Source organism: Patiria miniata, unplaced genomic scaffold, assembly GCF_015706575.1.
Source record: "Patiria miniata isolate m_02_andy unplaced genomic scaffold, ASM1570657v1 HiC_scaffold_9, whole genome shotgun sequence".
Classification (NCBI taxonomy): domain Eukaryota; kingdom Metazoa; phylum Echinodermata; class Asteroidea; order Valvatida; family Asterinidae; genus Patiria; species Patiria miniata.
In genome coordinates, this window is record NW_024037076.1 from 22,585,811 (window position 1) to 22,598,671 (window position 12,861).

Sequence of the window (12,861 nt, forward strand, 5' to 3'; positions counted from 1 at the left end):
AAACAAAAAAATTGACTGAGGAACCGCCAACATAGAGCTGGATAACTCAGTTGATAGAGTACCAGAATGGTCACAGGTTCAAACCCCACTACAGTCAATTTATTTATTCAACTTTTCAAAAATTAGTCAGTTTCCCATCGTGGATCATTTTAAAAATGTGTTTCATTTTTTGTTATTTGTAGGTATTGCCTATCACTCTTTGAAGGTTACTGCCCCTTCTAACCAGTCTACAACAACTTCATCAGCTTCTGTTGAGGAGGAGAGTTGGGCTTGCCTCCAAAACAGACTGTTAGTACCTCTAGCTGCACAACTCATGCAACATGTTGCCAGAGTTCTTTGTATCTGTGCCCATGTAATCGAAGGTACACAACCTGGCCCACCAAAATCACAGGTAAAAATGAAAGTAATTATTTGGTATTTTTGTTTATTCAAAGGGTGCATTATTGTAAACTTTTATTTCAGATTGCAACTGTACAGTGGAATACAGTGTTATATCTAGAACGTTTGTTTCACTCTTAACAGAACAAAGATAACAAACTCTGAAGTACCTTGCAACTTTGTCCATTTAAAAGAATTTGCAGAACAGTTGGCAGCTAAGATATTGAGAATTTAATGAACTGATTGATTTTCATTTGACCTTTGTGCTCCAGTGGGGAGGGTGGCCTCGTGGTTAGGGTTTGTGACTCATGATCAGAGGGACAGGGGTTTGAATCCAGCTGCTGGTCATATGTTGTGCCCTTGGGCAAGCCATTTCACCCTACTTGCCTCTCTCCACCTAGGAGTATAAATGGGTACCAGCATAATCTGAGGAGTAACCTGCGATGGGCTAGCATCCCATCCAGGAAGAGTACCGGTATAAAATTCTCAGTCGTTTCATGCTACTGAAACCGGAGATAAATACCAGCAGGATGGGCCACATTGACTCTTGACAGACTTTACTACTTTACATGTACATTGTGTTCCAGACCACACTGCCATCATTACCAGCTGGTCCATCGCTAAGTCCCATCAAACGGAGAGCCAAAGGAAAAGACAAAGACACAGTAGACCAAGGAAGTATGTCACCAAATACACAGGCTAAATCACAAGCAGGTAAGAGAAGTGAACCTTGCATTAAGCGTAGAGATACAAGATTGTTTTATTTGAACTTTGCATTATACTGTAAATAGTCAACTTGTTTCCTTTGAATCAACTGGAATGAGACATGATTGATTTGTGAGTGATATCTTGCACCTAGCGTTGAGATTTTGTCATATGCCAATTAATTTAAATCATTAATTTTATTATATAGTAACATGGCCAAGAAGTCCCCTTCCCTTACGTGATTGCATAGTGCACGACTACTGTTTTGTTGGTGGCCAACCATCGAACTATATCATCATATGCCTTGACCAATGCTACCCTTCCCATGGAAACAAGATTACCTCAACATGGATATCATTTAATTCAAATTGTTGTTTCATTTCAGACAAGGCTGAAAGTGCAGAAGAAAAGAAGAGTCCCAAATCAACCTATGGTGCCTTCTATCAACTACCTCATTATATGAAGCTCTATGAGGTCATGAAATCAGCATATAACAACTACAAGGTAGGATTAGTTCTTCACATTATGCGATGCATCAATTGGATTGAAAGGACAAACTATACGGTTATATTGTTTTACAAAAGTAACTGAATATTTTTGAACAATTTAGTAGCCCTTAGAAACAATGACATCATGCATGAGAGCCACTAAGCTCTCATTAAAAAGCCAACATGTAAACAAAGCTTGGTGCCACTGTGTCGCAGGTCTGCTAATGATTTAGGAAATAAATTTTGCTTCTAAAGGTTTTCCATCGGGCAGTGATGGTGTCCAATTTTCTTGGGTTTATTTTCCATTTTTATGTGGCAAATACAATTCCTCTCTTTCATTCCTTTGTTTATTTATTTGAACAGGTGACCCTTGATCTAAGTCGAGCTGACAAGTTTGCTGGTCTGTTGAAGACAAGTTTGGACAGTTTCTCTCAGTTGCTGGAGATAGCAACCATGAACGAAGTGGGCAAGGTAATAAACTAAACATTAGTTCTGTTCTTTCCATTCCACGAATCAATGGGCTTGAAATTGTGCCACCAGAAAAAAGCATGTCAATTTATCCGCTTGATGTCAGTACATTCCATCTTATTATAAAGGCAATTAATTATGTTACCAAAACGTTAATACAGTTGTGATTGAAGAGTATTTTAAAATTGCTCTCCTAATAAATAATGCGTGATTTTTGCAGTACACAGAAGAACTTCTAAGCTATATGAAGTCATGCTTCACAATTGAACCTACATCGGCAGTCCTATGTGTGGAACAGGTATGTAAATTAATGCTGTAATGAGACCAGTTGGAGTCTGGATGGGTAATTATCAGCAATCCAGACTCCAACCGGTCTTAAACAGAGTGTTTAATATCGACCAAGCACATATTTATTCCCATTCATTAATACCTTTTTGGTCAAAAAAATTCTTTCGGTCCAAAAATCAAAACAAGTCAGGAACTAGACGTTGCCAACCATTTTGTTCAACAGTTTTACTTCATGTTTTATGAAACACCCTTCTGACTATAATATGGAGTGTTCCTCTACAACTCCTTACCTTATAAGGAGATTGGTGTGCCCATCGCCCGTACTGCACGATGTCCATGGTTGTCGCGAGGGGGGGGGGGCAAGGGGTGGGCGCTTGCCCCCGCCCCCCCCCCCCCCAGAAAAGCAACAACAAAAAAAGAAGAAGAAAAAAAAAGAGAGAAAAAAAGAAAAGAAAAAGAGGCGCGAAGTCATAGTGGTGTAAATTCAATGGGTTGGGGGGGGGGGGCAAAATGTCCCTGCCCCCCTCTAAAAATGATAAATCGAGGATATGTTGAGAAATACAAGAATATTTTGGAAAAAATATGTTTTGCCACCCTCTAGAAAAAAATCCTGGCGATGCCCATGGCGATGTCGCACAAAATGCAGCTGGGCTGGTGTGTGAATTTCGGGCCATGAAATACTGATTCACCGGTATTATTGCGCATGCCTACGTGAGGAATGTGAATGTTCAACCAATGAAACGTTAAAAGGCACCGGATTTCATGGGAGTCCAAATTTCATGTTTGACACTGGAAAAGTGTTGAAGACCAACCAGCCATGTCTTTATTATCCGTTTAAGACTGGCCACGTGACAGGCTCTCGACCAACATGAATGGGTAAACTTTATTAGGTATTTATGAATGAAAGTTTATTTTAAAAATGTATCTATTCTTGAATGGGGACTGTGAAGTAAATGATATTGATGTATGTTGCAAATCACATAATGTATCAAATAAACGATATTTGTTAATGTGACTAATGGTAGGTTTTCTTTTTAAGTTGTAAGTTCTCTTTTCCTTGTTTTGCAGTTACTGAAAGCGCTGTTTTTCACAAACATGGCTAGCTCAGCAGAGATTCCATCTGCCAACTTCCCACGTAAACCAGGCAAAGCAACTCGTTTGACATCAAACATGAAACCTGGTATCTATCATGATTGCTTTGTAGCGCCTTTCACCCAGTACAACCAATCCTTGAACCAACTTGGACCTAAGTTGAGTGCTAATCCTGAGACTGATGGAGGAAGTGCTGGGTAGGTTAAATAAGTACTATTGTCAACACTAGTATACAAATATTGTCTGTTTCGAGTGGTGGTGTGAAACTAGCCTCCCGAGGTGATCCATAAAGCATTTTATTTTTCCCAAAGGTAAAGCCGAGGAACAATAGAATGCACCATGGATCACAGAGGGAGGCTTGTTTTACTACACAACAAGTCAAAATGCTGGGGGCGTAGCTATCCATTATGCTTGTTTCTTGCTTGGTTAATTTTAATTTTAATATTAAACGTTTTATTTGTTGGACCTGTTCTTCATAATTATTCCCTTCATTCAAAATTTTTTGTTGTTTCATAATTTTTGGTTGTTTCATAATTTCGTTATTATTTTATATATGTATATTAATGTCTTTTGTGGTTGCTATTTATAAAATTTGAAATGTTTTTTTCTTGCTTTTTATCTCTTCATTTCATCATGCTTGCTTTTATATATTAATGCTGATTTGTAACAATTTTTTTTTCTTTGTTTTTAATAGTTTTGGTCCTGTTATTTTATTTATTTTTTTTACATGTTTAATTTTATGTTAATTTTGATTTCTGTATATACATGTATTTTATGTAAAATTATTTTAACTATTTCTCATTTTATTTTAAGAATTTTGGTCTATTTACTGTTTTCATTGGTTTCTTTATACCTTTTTTTCTTCATTCAATAACTTATTTTAATGTAATCAGGGCCCTTAAGAATAGCAGTTTAATAACTGAAAATGCTACCCTGTTGAAATAAAACTAATATATATATATATAAAGCAGTCAATATCTGTTTTATAGCACATCTCCCACAGATTCTGCTTGAATCTTTATCACATAATGCCCACATGCGAAGAGTGCACCTTAATGACAATCTTCATTCTTGTTTCCTGACAAATCCCGTCCTTATTTAAATTAGTGACAGCAAATACATGTAGGTGGTTGATGGTCATCAACGTAACTTTGTTCGATCTGTTCTTGACTTACAGGCTCTTTGGTTGGATGAAGTCAAAGATTGACAAGAAGAGTTTAATGGGAAAAGTTACCAGTAAAGAAAAGGTAAGGTATCCATTCAAAATGATTATCACACTGTCTGTCCAAACTCAGCTGGTTATCAACATTTCTCAAATATGACACTTCAGAATCCAATTGAATGAACTTGATACTTTGTTGCAGTCTTCTGTACATTCGTACATCCGTCTCTTTGAACCATTGGTCATCCGAGCTCTCAAACAGTACACGATAACAAGCAGTATCCCACTACAACAACAAGTACTGCACCTACTGGCTCAACTTGTTCAGTTGAGAGTCAACTACTGTTTGCTGGACTCAGATCAGGTTAGTGTCCCTTTGTTGCATTTCATAGCGTACCATACCTTGCATACACATTAGACCATTGACGCCTTATTGAGTGCCATGAGCATGCAATGCCAAGTTTGGAATTAACAACGTTACTCTTTACTTCAAAATATATATCCATCCATACTAGACAATGTCCAGAATCAACTTAATTGTCAACTTGTACTTAACTGTTCTTGTGCTTGTGTACATTAAGCAAATAAATTGGTTTATTGCAGATCTTCATTGGCTTTGTTGTAAAGCAGTTTGAATATGTTGAAGAGGGACAAGTCAAGTAAGTACATATTCTTTCTTTTTTTCCTCTTTTCCATGCACATTGTTAATGTGGTTTGTAACCATCTAGAACTTCTAAATTTTCATCAGTTTTTATGTCAGTCCTTTTATATTTTGACATTGCAGGGACTATGACACCCTCATACCTCACATCTTCCATTTTCTGGTGCTGCTGTCTTATGAGCGTTACCATAGTAAGGCAGTTATTGCAATGCCAAAGATTATACAACTCTGTGATGGTATTATGGCAAGTGGACAACAGGCAACCACACATGGTAAATATAAAGACTTTATTTCCAAAATGTTGTATACAGCATTTTGCTCTCTTTTAGAATCCTGCAGTCTCCCAGCTGCCCAAAGGCAATTTTGACGACTGTTATAAACTTAAACACAACTTTGGAATACACTAAAATGAAAAGTGATTTTTAGGATTAGCTGTTATAATGTTTTTATTCTTTAAAGTTTCATAACCCTGCAAACTGTTCACCTTTTTCATATGGATATGTTGTGTTTTGGAAATATACTCTTCATAATGTTCAATAATGGGTGTCGCCCTTCACCAATGGTTTTTTTTTTATAAACACTATGTACTGGGTGTTGTCCCAAGTGATTGTGAGAAGAAATCACTCAGATGCGACTCAAACCCAAAATCTCCTGCTTACTAGTGCAGACGTCTTACCGCTAGACCACCGAGCTTGCCATGGTCGGCTCGCAGATTTTCAAATGTTGTTTGATTTCACAAATGTCTGTTCATAGTATTCTGTTAGTATTTTGTGTGCTTGGCTTTGTGAATATACAAATTTCAACTCACATGTATAAGTCATGATTACGTTACTTTTTTTTTCATTAAAAGAGAATAAGTGTATTTTTACTTGTTACGAAATGTCAATAACTTATTGATGTATTGCTTACAGCTGTTCCTGCATTGAAGCCACTGGTTCATGACCTGTATGTTCTACGTGGTTCCAGTAAGTCTGACTCAGCAAGGGAACTAGACACTCAGAGAGAAGTTGTTGAATCTATGCTGCAAAGACTCATCCATTTCCATCAGGTGAGTAGCAGAGACTCATGGCACATCAGTTTGGTCGTAAATTTACAGTTATCTATCGTAGTTTTCAAGAAAAGTTTTTCTTATTTGTATTATTATTAATCATTTCTGGTAATGAAACCAAGGAATCCTCAAAGGCGCCCTAGGCACTGTAGCTCGCAAGCCTGAAGAAACCTGTAGAGTTTTAGAGGTGGGAAGAACACCCCAGAATATTCTATGGAAAACCCACGGAATCAGGCAGGGACTGAAAACCCAATCTTCATGTTGACTCAGACGGGATTCGAACCCGGCTTACAGCAGTGGAAGGCGAGGATAGTACCGCTAGGCCAACCTGACTCCCCTGTATAGAGTAACACACTTGTAGAACTGTCACTCTCCTTGTGTTTTTTTGTTTCTCAGGCTTTGGAGATGTTCATTCCTGTCTTGCTTCAAGCTCATCGAGATAGTGAAGACAAATGGAAGAGACTTTCTCGACAAGTTGTTGATATGATCTTACCACTGTTAGCAAGGCAGCAGGTAATAACAAGGATATTTATCCCATTGCATTAGTATTCTTAAATGAGACTTGGGCTTTCTGAGAGAATTTTCCATCAGAGGCATTCCATCTTTCAATTCTTTGATCCTGGTGGGATTTGCTTGTCTTTCTTCTTCTTGACACCTTATATCACCTTTGTGGAGTTGTGGTACACATTGATGCCCTGAATGTCCTGTAGATATACAACTCAAGTAGTTGTTTGATAATCTTTATTTCTGTAGATTAATCTGGATTGTCAGGAAGCCATCGACACTCTACATCACCTGTTTGGAGTTGTAGCTCCTAGTGCTCTCAGACCTGTGGATATACTCCTCAAGTCTCTACTTCTTGTTCCTTATGAAGTAGTAAGTGAATCTGCATGCCTCTAATAAGAATTGAATTCAGTTTTGGCTGATAATGTGACCTTTCCTTCAGTTTACTTTGGTTTTTCCGTAGTTCATTGTTGTATTCTGAAAGCTTGTTAACATGGCCCTCAAATACAGCTTTTACTTGCGTCATTTATAAGTTACACTATTTGTTGTTGATGTCTTTATCATTGAATTGTGTAATTGTCTTATTCCCAGAATCATCCTATCCTAAAGCAACGCTGGTTGGGTATGGCCCTGGCTATCCTGAATGTTCTCATTTCTCAGTCCAAAGAGGAAACTATCCTATCCAGGCTTAGAGAGCTTGGTCTGACAACAGACTTGTTTGTCTGTCCATTGGAAGATGAACGAAGCCGAGAAGAAGACATTGTCAATGCAAACGTCTTGTCTCCAGAAGATGTGCTGGCAAGGTCAGTTAAATCTTACAGTTTAGATGATTTTTAATATTTAATAAAAGAATCATCTTTATTAGAGGTGGATAGATTGTTAATTTTAGCTAGACAATTTTCAAGGAATACTTTCAATGAGGGATGACTTGGGAAAGTGTTCAGGTACTACAGCAGCTACCCAACCAGTATTTCAGCCAGTATGCTCCAGTCACTATCAATAGAATGGTTAAAGCACACTGTCTGAAACATGTAATTCACACCTCTGGTTCTGTTTCTTATAACCATCTCTTTTTTCAATACAGTCATGTCACATAGTGTACGCACCACCTTGACTGCTCTCCACCAACCACCATGCAAACCCACAAATCAAATTCATTTTATGGAAATTAAACAAATTCAGACAACGTGAAATCATAGTATATGTTTTATCCAAATTACTCTATTACAATACTGGTGTAATTGTTGAACCCTTAGATTTCTGCTGCAAGTTACAGGATTTACCATCACTACAGCTAACCAGGATCTAGCAGTGTCAGTGCAACAAAATCAGAGTGGGTCCTTCCTATACCAGGAACTGTCACACCTGTTACTCTACATAACGCATATGTTCAAATCAGGTAAAAGAAAATTAGAGTTGCAAGAGGCACATCTTTGAACTAGGTTTGTTTCTAGCTTTTTAATAAAAAATATAAATTAACGAAGTTTGGGATTTGCAAGTTACTGGTAGTTTGGGGGCAGTATTGGGCCTGAAGCTGGGACAAACAACCTTTTTAGGGGGTTGACATGTGGGTAATTGTTATTTTCTGTACTTATTTACTTTTATTTATTTTTATTTGAGTTTGTTTATAAGCACTGTGTACTAGATTTATTACCTGTCTCGACTTGATGCAAATCAATCTGCAATTGCCACATCTTGTCTTCAGAAACAAATAAACCGTTTATCTATCTATCTATCATCACAATTTAATTTACACTGATAATCAAAGTATTTCAAATAATTAAAATGCTGAAACTGAACGATTTAATTCTGTAATGTTCTGTGCTTTTTCTTCTCCATATTTTAAGGTGCTTTCAGGAAAGTTGCCATGGCAATGACAAGCATGATTCGTAATTCAACTCAAAGTTGTTGGTTTACACTTGACCAACTCAATCATGCTTTCATCAAGCTCAGTACCTCCTATCCCATCTTGGTACTACAATGGTGTCAGGTACGGTCCAATCTCACTTTTTATAGACCATTTTTGTGCTCTAATTAAGCCTCCATCTGTGGCTTTTGTATTGTTTGGATTGGCATTCGACCAACAAGTGGAAGGCAGCAAACACTCTTGATGATGATTTGTTAAAGATTCGGTGAATGCTTATTAACCATTGTCTTTATTTAGCCATACACTAAAGTCTAGGACAGATTGTTTTCTTCAGTAATCCTCATGCTTGTCTGTGCACTCTGTCATAGAAATGCAGACATTTTGTGGTAGTGCCATGTATCCCTTTTGGTCCCTTTTTGGTCACAGAAGTCCATCTTTTCTTTTTGTACAGGTCCTTCTCCTTCTGAATTACAGTGACCAGGACTTCTGGTCAGTCATCTTACAAACCCCCAAGAGACAACCATTGTCTAAGTCACTATCCAGTGGTAGCCTCGACAACCTGGAGACGACTATAGACCAGACCAAAGGATGTCCTGAAGAGATTATCAGACGAGGAGGTTTGGTGCTATACTGTGACTTTGTGGTATGTCCTCAACTTTAACGGAACACCTTTCATTCACAACCTTTAGTGCATTTAATGTTACTGAATTAAAAAAACAAACAAGACATCAAAGATGGCTGCCGAATGCAAAGTGTTTATTGGTCTTATGTTTCTTTCTTTGCAGTGTGACAATCAAGCTGATGCTGAACCACTAACATGGCTGGTAGTCAATCACATCAATGAAATCATACAACTCTTCCATGAACCGCCAGTCCAAGATGTTATCAGGTAAAATGTAGATTGAAAGAGGAAGGGTGAAAGAATCCGAAGAAGGTGTAGAACTTACAGAATAGAATAATTGAAAGCTTAACTTTACATGGTTTTTCAGGCAGTTTTTGTCTGATGATTCTGAAATATGGAAGCCAAAGTCGCAAAACGGAAAAAAAAGCTACAACACTAGATAGCAACATGACTGTGTACATGATAAACTAAATTCTCAAGTAGAGGATCTCGCGTCTTTGTTTTCAAATTGATGGCTTCCTTTGCTTTGTTCTTGTCTACAGGTATAGTCGTGCGGAATCCAAACAGAGCTCTTCAAAGTTGCAACTTTGGATACATTGTTTGTTTTTACCATTCACTTATTAGCAAAGTAACATTCTATTAACCCTAACTCCCTAAAACCTCTAAGCACCTGAATCCTTCAAATTCGTCCACTGATTCTCGCCAGAGGCCTCTACCTGGATCCTTCAAAATCCTCCATTGGGTTTGCTGGCATGTTGTTGTATAATCAGATTTCAATGCTCTTGTGAGTTCATTAGCCTGTGTAACTTATTGAAATCCTCCATTGTTATCCTGTATTGTGGATTGACAATGCCAAGGCCTTAAATAATTGAGGTAAAGAGGCTTTGTGGTATATGCTGGAAGCCTGCTCAAGTATACATGCATAAAGCAAATAAAAGCCTGAATCAAAATCAAAATCCAACATCATTTTGGGCTAAACCAGCCAGAGCCTTAATCCTCCAATTTCATCCAGCCTCAGTTGAGGCATGCTAACCTGGATCCTCTATTTTCCTCTTGTTGATATGCTGCAAAATCGTCCACTGTGTTCATTTTCAAAGGTCCTCAATCCTCCATTATGTAAAGAGAATTTTGGAGGAATAGCGAAGGTAAGGGTTAAGTATTATTTGACAGGAGCATACACAGCATATCCCTTAATGTTATCTACAATATACACAACATCAATTGAATCATCATCTGATACTTGATACTTGATTCTTTGTTACAGTGCAATTCATCGCAACTCTGCTGCTAGTGGTTTGTTCCTTCGTGCAGTCAACTTGCGTTTTACTCATCATTCCAATCCTTGTTTGGTCAAACTAACACTTCAGTGTCTTCAAGGGATCCATCTTAGCCAGTCAGGTATTACATTTCTTCTGATGTAAAGTTCATATTTTACATGCGCCTTCTTATTATTTTTATGTTTTAATCAATTAGTCCCTGTACCTCCCAAAACCCTCACAGAATGTTTTTTCAGGGAATAATACATTGTTATACAACGTAGTACAGGTACTAATATGGAACCTATGATACGGTTTTGTTTTGGGTTTTTTTGTTTCTTTTTCTTATTGCAATATCTGTCTGTTACCAAACAGGTGTTCTCTTGACGATACTTATCGAGCGCTTCCTGAATACTCACCAGCTAGCAATCGCTCGTCTTTGTGACTCCATTGCCTGTAGGAGAGTTGAGATGTTACTGGCTGGTGGACTGGATGACACTGCACCACAGCTGTCTGCAGAACAACTGGAAAAGCTGGAGGACTTTATGAATGCAAACAAACTTACTCAGAGGTAAGATTTAGTCAGCTTTAATGCTGTCTGAAATGTTATTCAATGCTGCAACAGTTTTTTTTTATAGTAGCTGTTACAAAAAATCAACACACATTTGATTCCAACTGAGCTATTTATCCCTCTACAATGTAAACTGCTTTTGTTCTGCATGTGGGCAATGTTATGTGATCAAAACAATTATTCTTTTGCTAAATGAAGCTGCCTTATTCCAAGTAAGGAGTGGACCCTGAGCGGTGCCTTACAGATACAGTTGACTTTTGAATAATGTTTTCTTTACTCCAGACACCCCAGGCTAGCTTCTCTTTTGACTCGATTCAAGACGGTTATTCTTCGTCAAGATATCAACCAGTCTCCATCCGGCAACAGACCATGTACTGACATCACCTCTGTCACTCCTAACAAGGTTAGATCAACTTACAACTGTTATAACTTATAACAGGTTTTGACTAAATGCACAGATGTTCATCAAAACAATTTGCGTAAGCAGACGTCTTGTATAAACACTACTCCACGTTGTGGTATTTTGGTTCTGATCTAAATTGCAAGTATTGGTTTCATATGTTGGTTTATTAGCAAACGTTGTGCTATTCCATCTGGAGTTGTTCTCGTCCACAGTACTACAGCCAGAATTCATTTCACTGTTACTTTACCCTTCTTTTTAACTTAATATTATCCTTTACACTTTGTGGTGCATTTTGCAGGAGTGGTTCTTGTCGGTTGTACAGCAGGGGTGTTTTGGACACACGACTGCTTCCGCTAGGGAATGCTCCCTTTTACTTGCTCATCTTCCACTGGAAGATATCATATCAACCATGATGACAGAGGTATATAAATTTATCAACTTACAATAAGCATATCATCGGTCACACCACCAAGTGATGTATCGTGTGCACAATCTCCATAGACGATCCATCACTTTATGGTGCGTCAGATGATATATAGTAACTGCTTAATTTTCGGGGTTTTTCACTGTCGATCTTCATGTAGTTGGTTGTTTTAACAAGTAACAGGTAGATTTAAACTAGCCGTTCACAATTTGTTTTAATTGTTCTGTATAAAATGCAGGAATTCAACTATCCTTTGCTAGAAGACTGCATCCTTGTGGGTTTACAACGGACCAGATTACGTCATCCTCCATGCCACACCTCAACATCCCAGACCAATGCCTCTAGCAAAGAAGAAGTAAGCAACAAGCCAATCCCTCAGGATCCAATGTTTGAAGCTTCCTGCACTACTCTCTTAAGTCATATCCACAACATGATGGCCTTGATGCCTGCTGAACATCAAATCCTCAGAGCTGACTCTAGAATTGACTCTGAAATGACCCACAAAGGTCACATGATGTCCCTGATTCAGTGCGTAGATTGGAGGACAAGAGTTTATGAGTTAGCATCGGCATTGGTCAAGTACTTGAGAGCTATGAGATTGCTTGGGATGCCTGTACCTCCTGACTCACTCGAGGAGATTGCAAAACTTGCTGTCACATGTCTTGAGGTGGGTTGTTTTCTGTGTGTTTCGTACTTAAACCTTCTTAAGGCTCACAAATTGCTAGCACTTTGAGTCATCACAGAAAATCCTTGACTCGTGTCAAATTTGAAGTACAGTAAACTCCGGCTAAACCGACATCGTACAACTTGTCTAATCGCTCAAGTCGGCCGTCTAACTAAAGTCCCGATTGTCCGTAATGCATTTCCATTGAATTTTTTAATTCTAAGTCGGCTTTTACAAGTCGCCATTTCGCTCAAGTCGTC

At 38.1% G+C, this 12,861-nt stretch overlaps 1 protein-coding gene across 1 annotated transcript in view; it reads left to right on the forward strand.

The window, feature by feature from the left end:
• The window catches only part of LOC119720499 (huntingtin-like), a 42,339-nt gene that overhangs the window by 15,611 nt on the left and 13,867 nt on the right, over positions 1–12,861 (forward strand). The window contains exons 21-43 of the mRNA XM_038190183.1: positions 183–391; positions 966–1,092; positions 1,469–1,587; positions 1,935–2,042; positions 2,260–2,337; positions 3,396–3,616; positions 4,597–4,666; positions 4,784–4,945; positions 5,185–5,240; positions 5,366–5,514; positions 6,154–6,290; positions 6,687–6,803; positions 7,044–7,166; positions 7,386–7,597; positions 8,051–8,193; positions 8,642–8,784; positions 9,113–9,304; positions 9,447–9,550; positions 10,548–10,681; positions 10,915–11,110; positions 11,393–11,513; positions 11,812–11,934; positions 12,176–12,604. Of these exons, the coding sequence (XP_038046111.1) occupies positions 183–391; positions 966–1,092; positions 1,469–1,587; positions 1,935–2,042; positions 2,260–2,337; positions 3,396–3,616; positions 4,597–4,666; positions 4,784–4,945; positions 5,185–5,240; positions 5,366–5,514; positions 6,154–6,290; positions 6,687–6,803; positions 7,044–7,166; positions 7,386–7,597; positions 8,051–8,193; positions 8,642–8,784; positions 9,113–9,304; positions 9,447–9,550; positions 10,548–10,681; positions 10,915–11,110; positions 11,393–11,513; positions 11,812–11,934; positions 12,176–12,604 (3,473 nt within the window). The remainder of the gene's footprint in view (positions 1–182; positions 392–965; positions 1,093–1,468; positions 1,588–1,934; positions 2,043–2,259; positions 2,338–3,395; positions 3,617–4,596; positions 4,667–4,783; positions 4,946–5,184; positions 5,241–5,365; positions 5,515–6,153; positions 6,291–6,686; positions 6,804–7,043; positions 7,167–7,385; positions 7,598–8,050; positions 8,194–8,641; positions 8,785–9,112; positions 9,305–9,446; positions 9,551–10,547; positions 10,682–10,914; positions 11,111–11,392; positions 11,514–11,811; positions 11,935–12,175; positions 12,605–12,861) is intronic.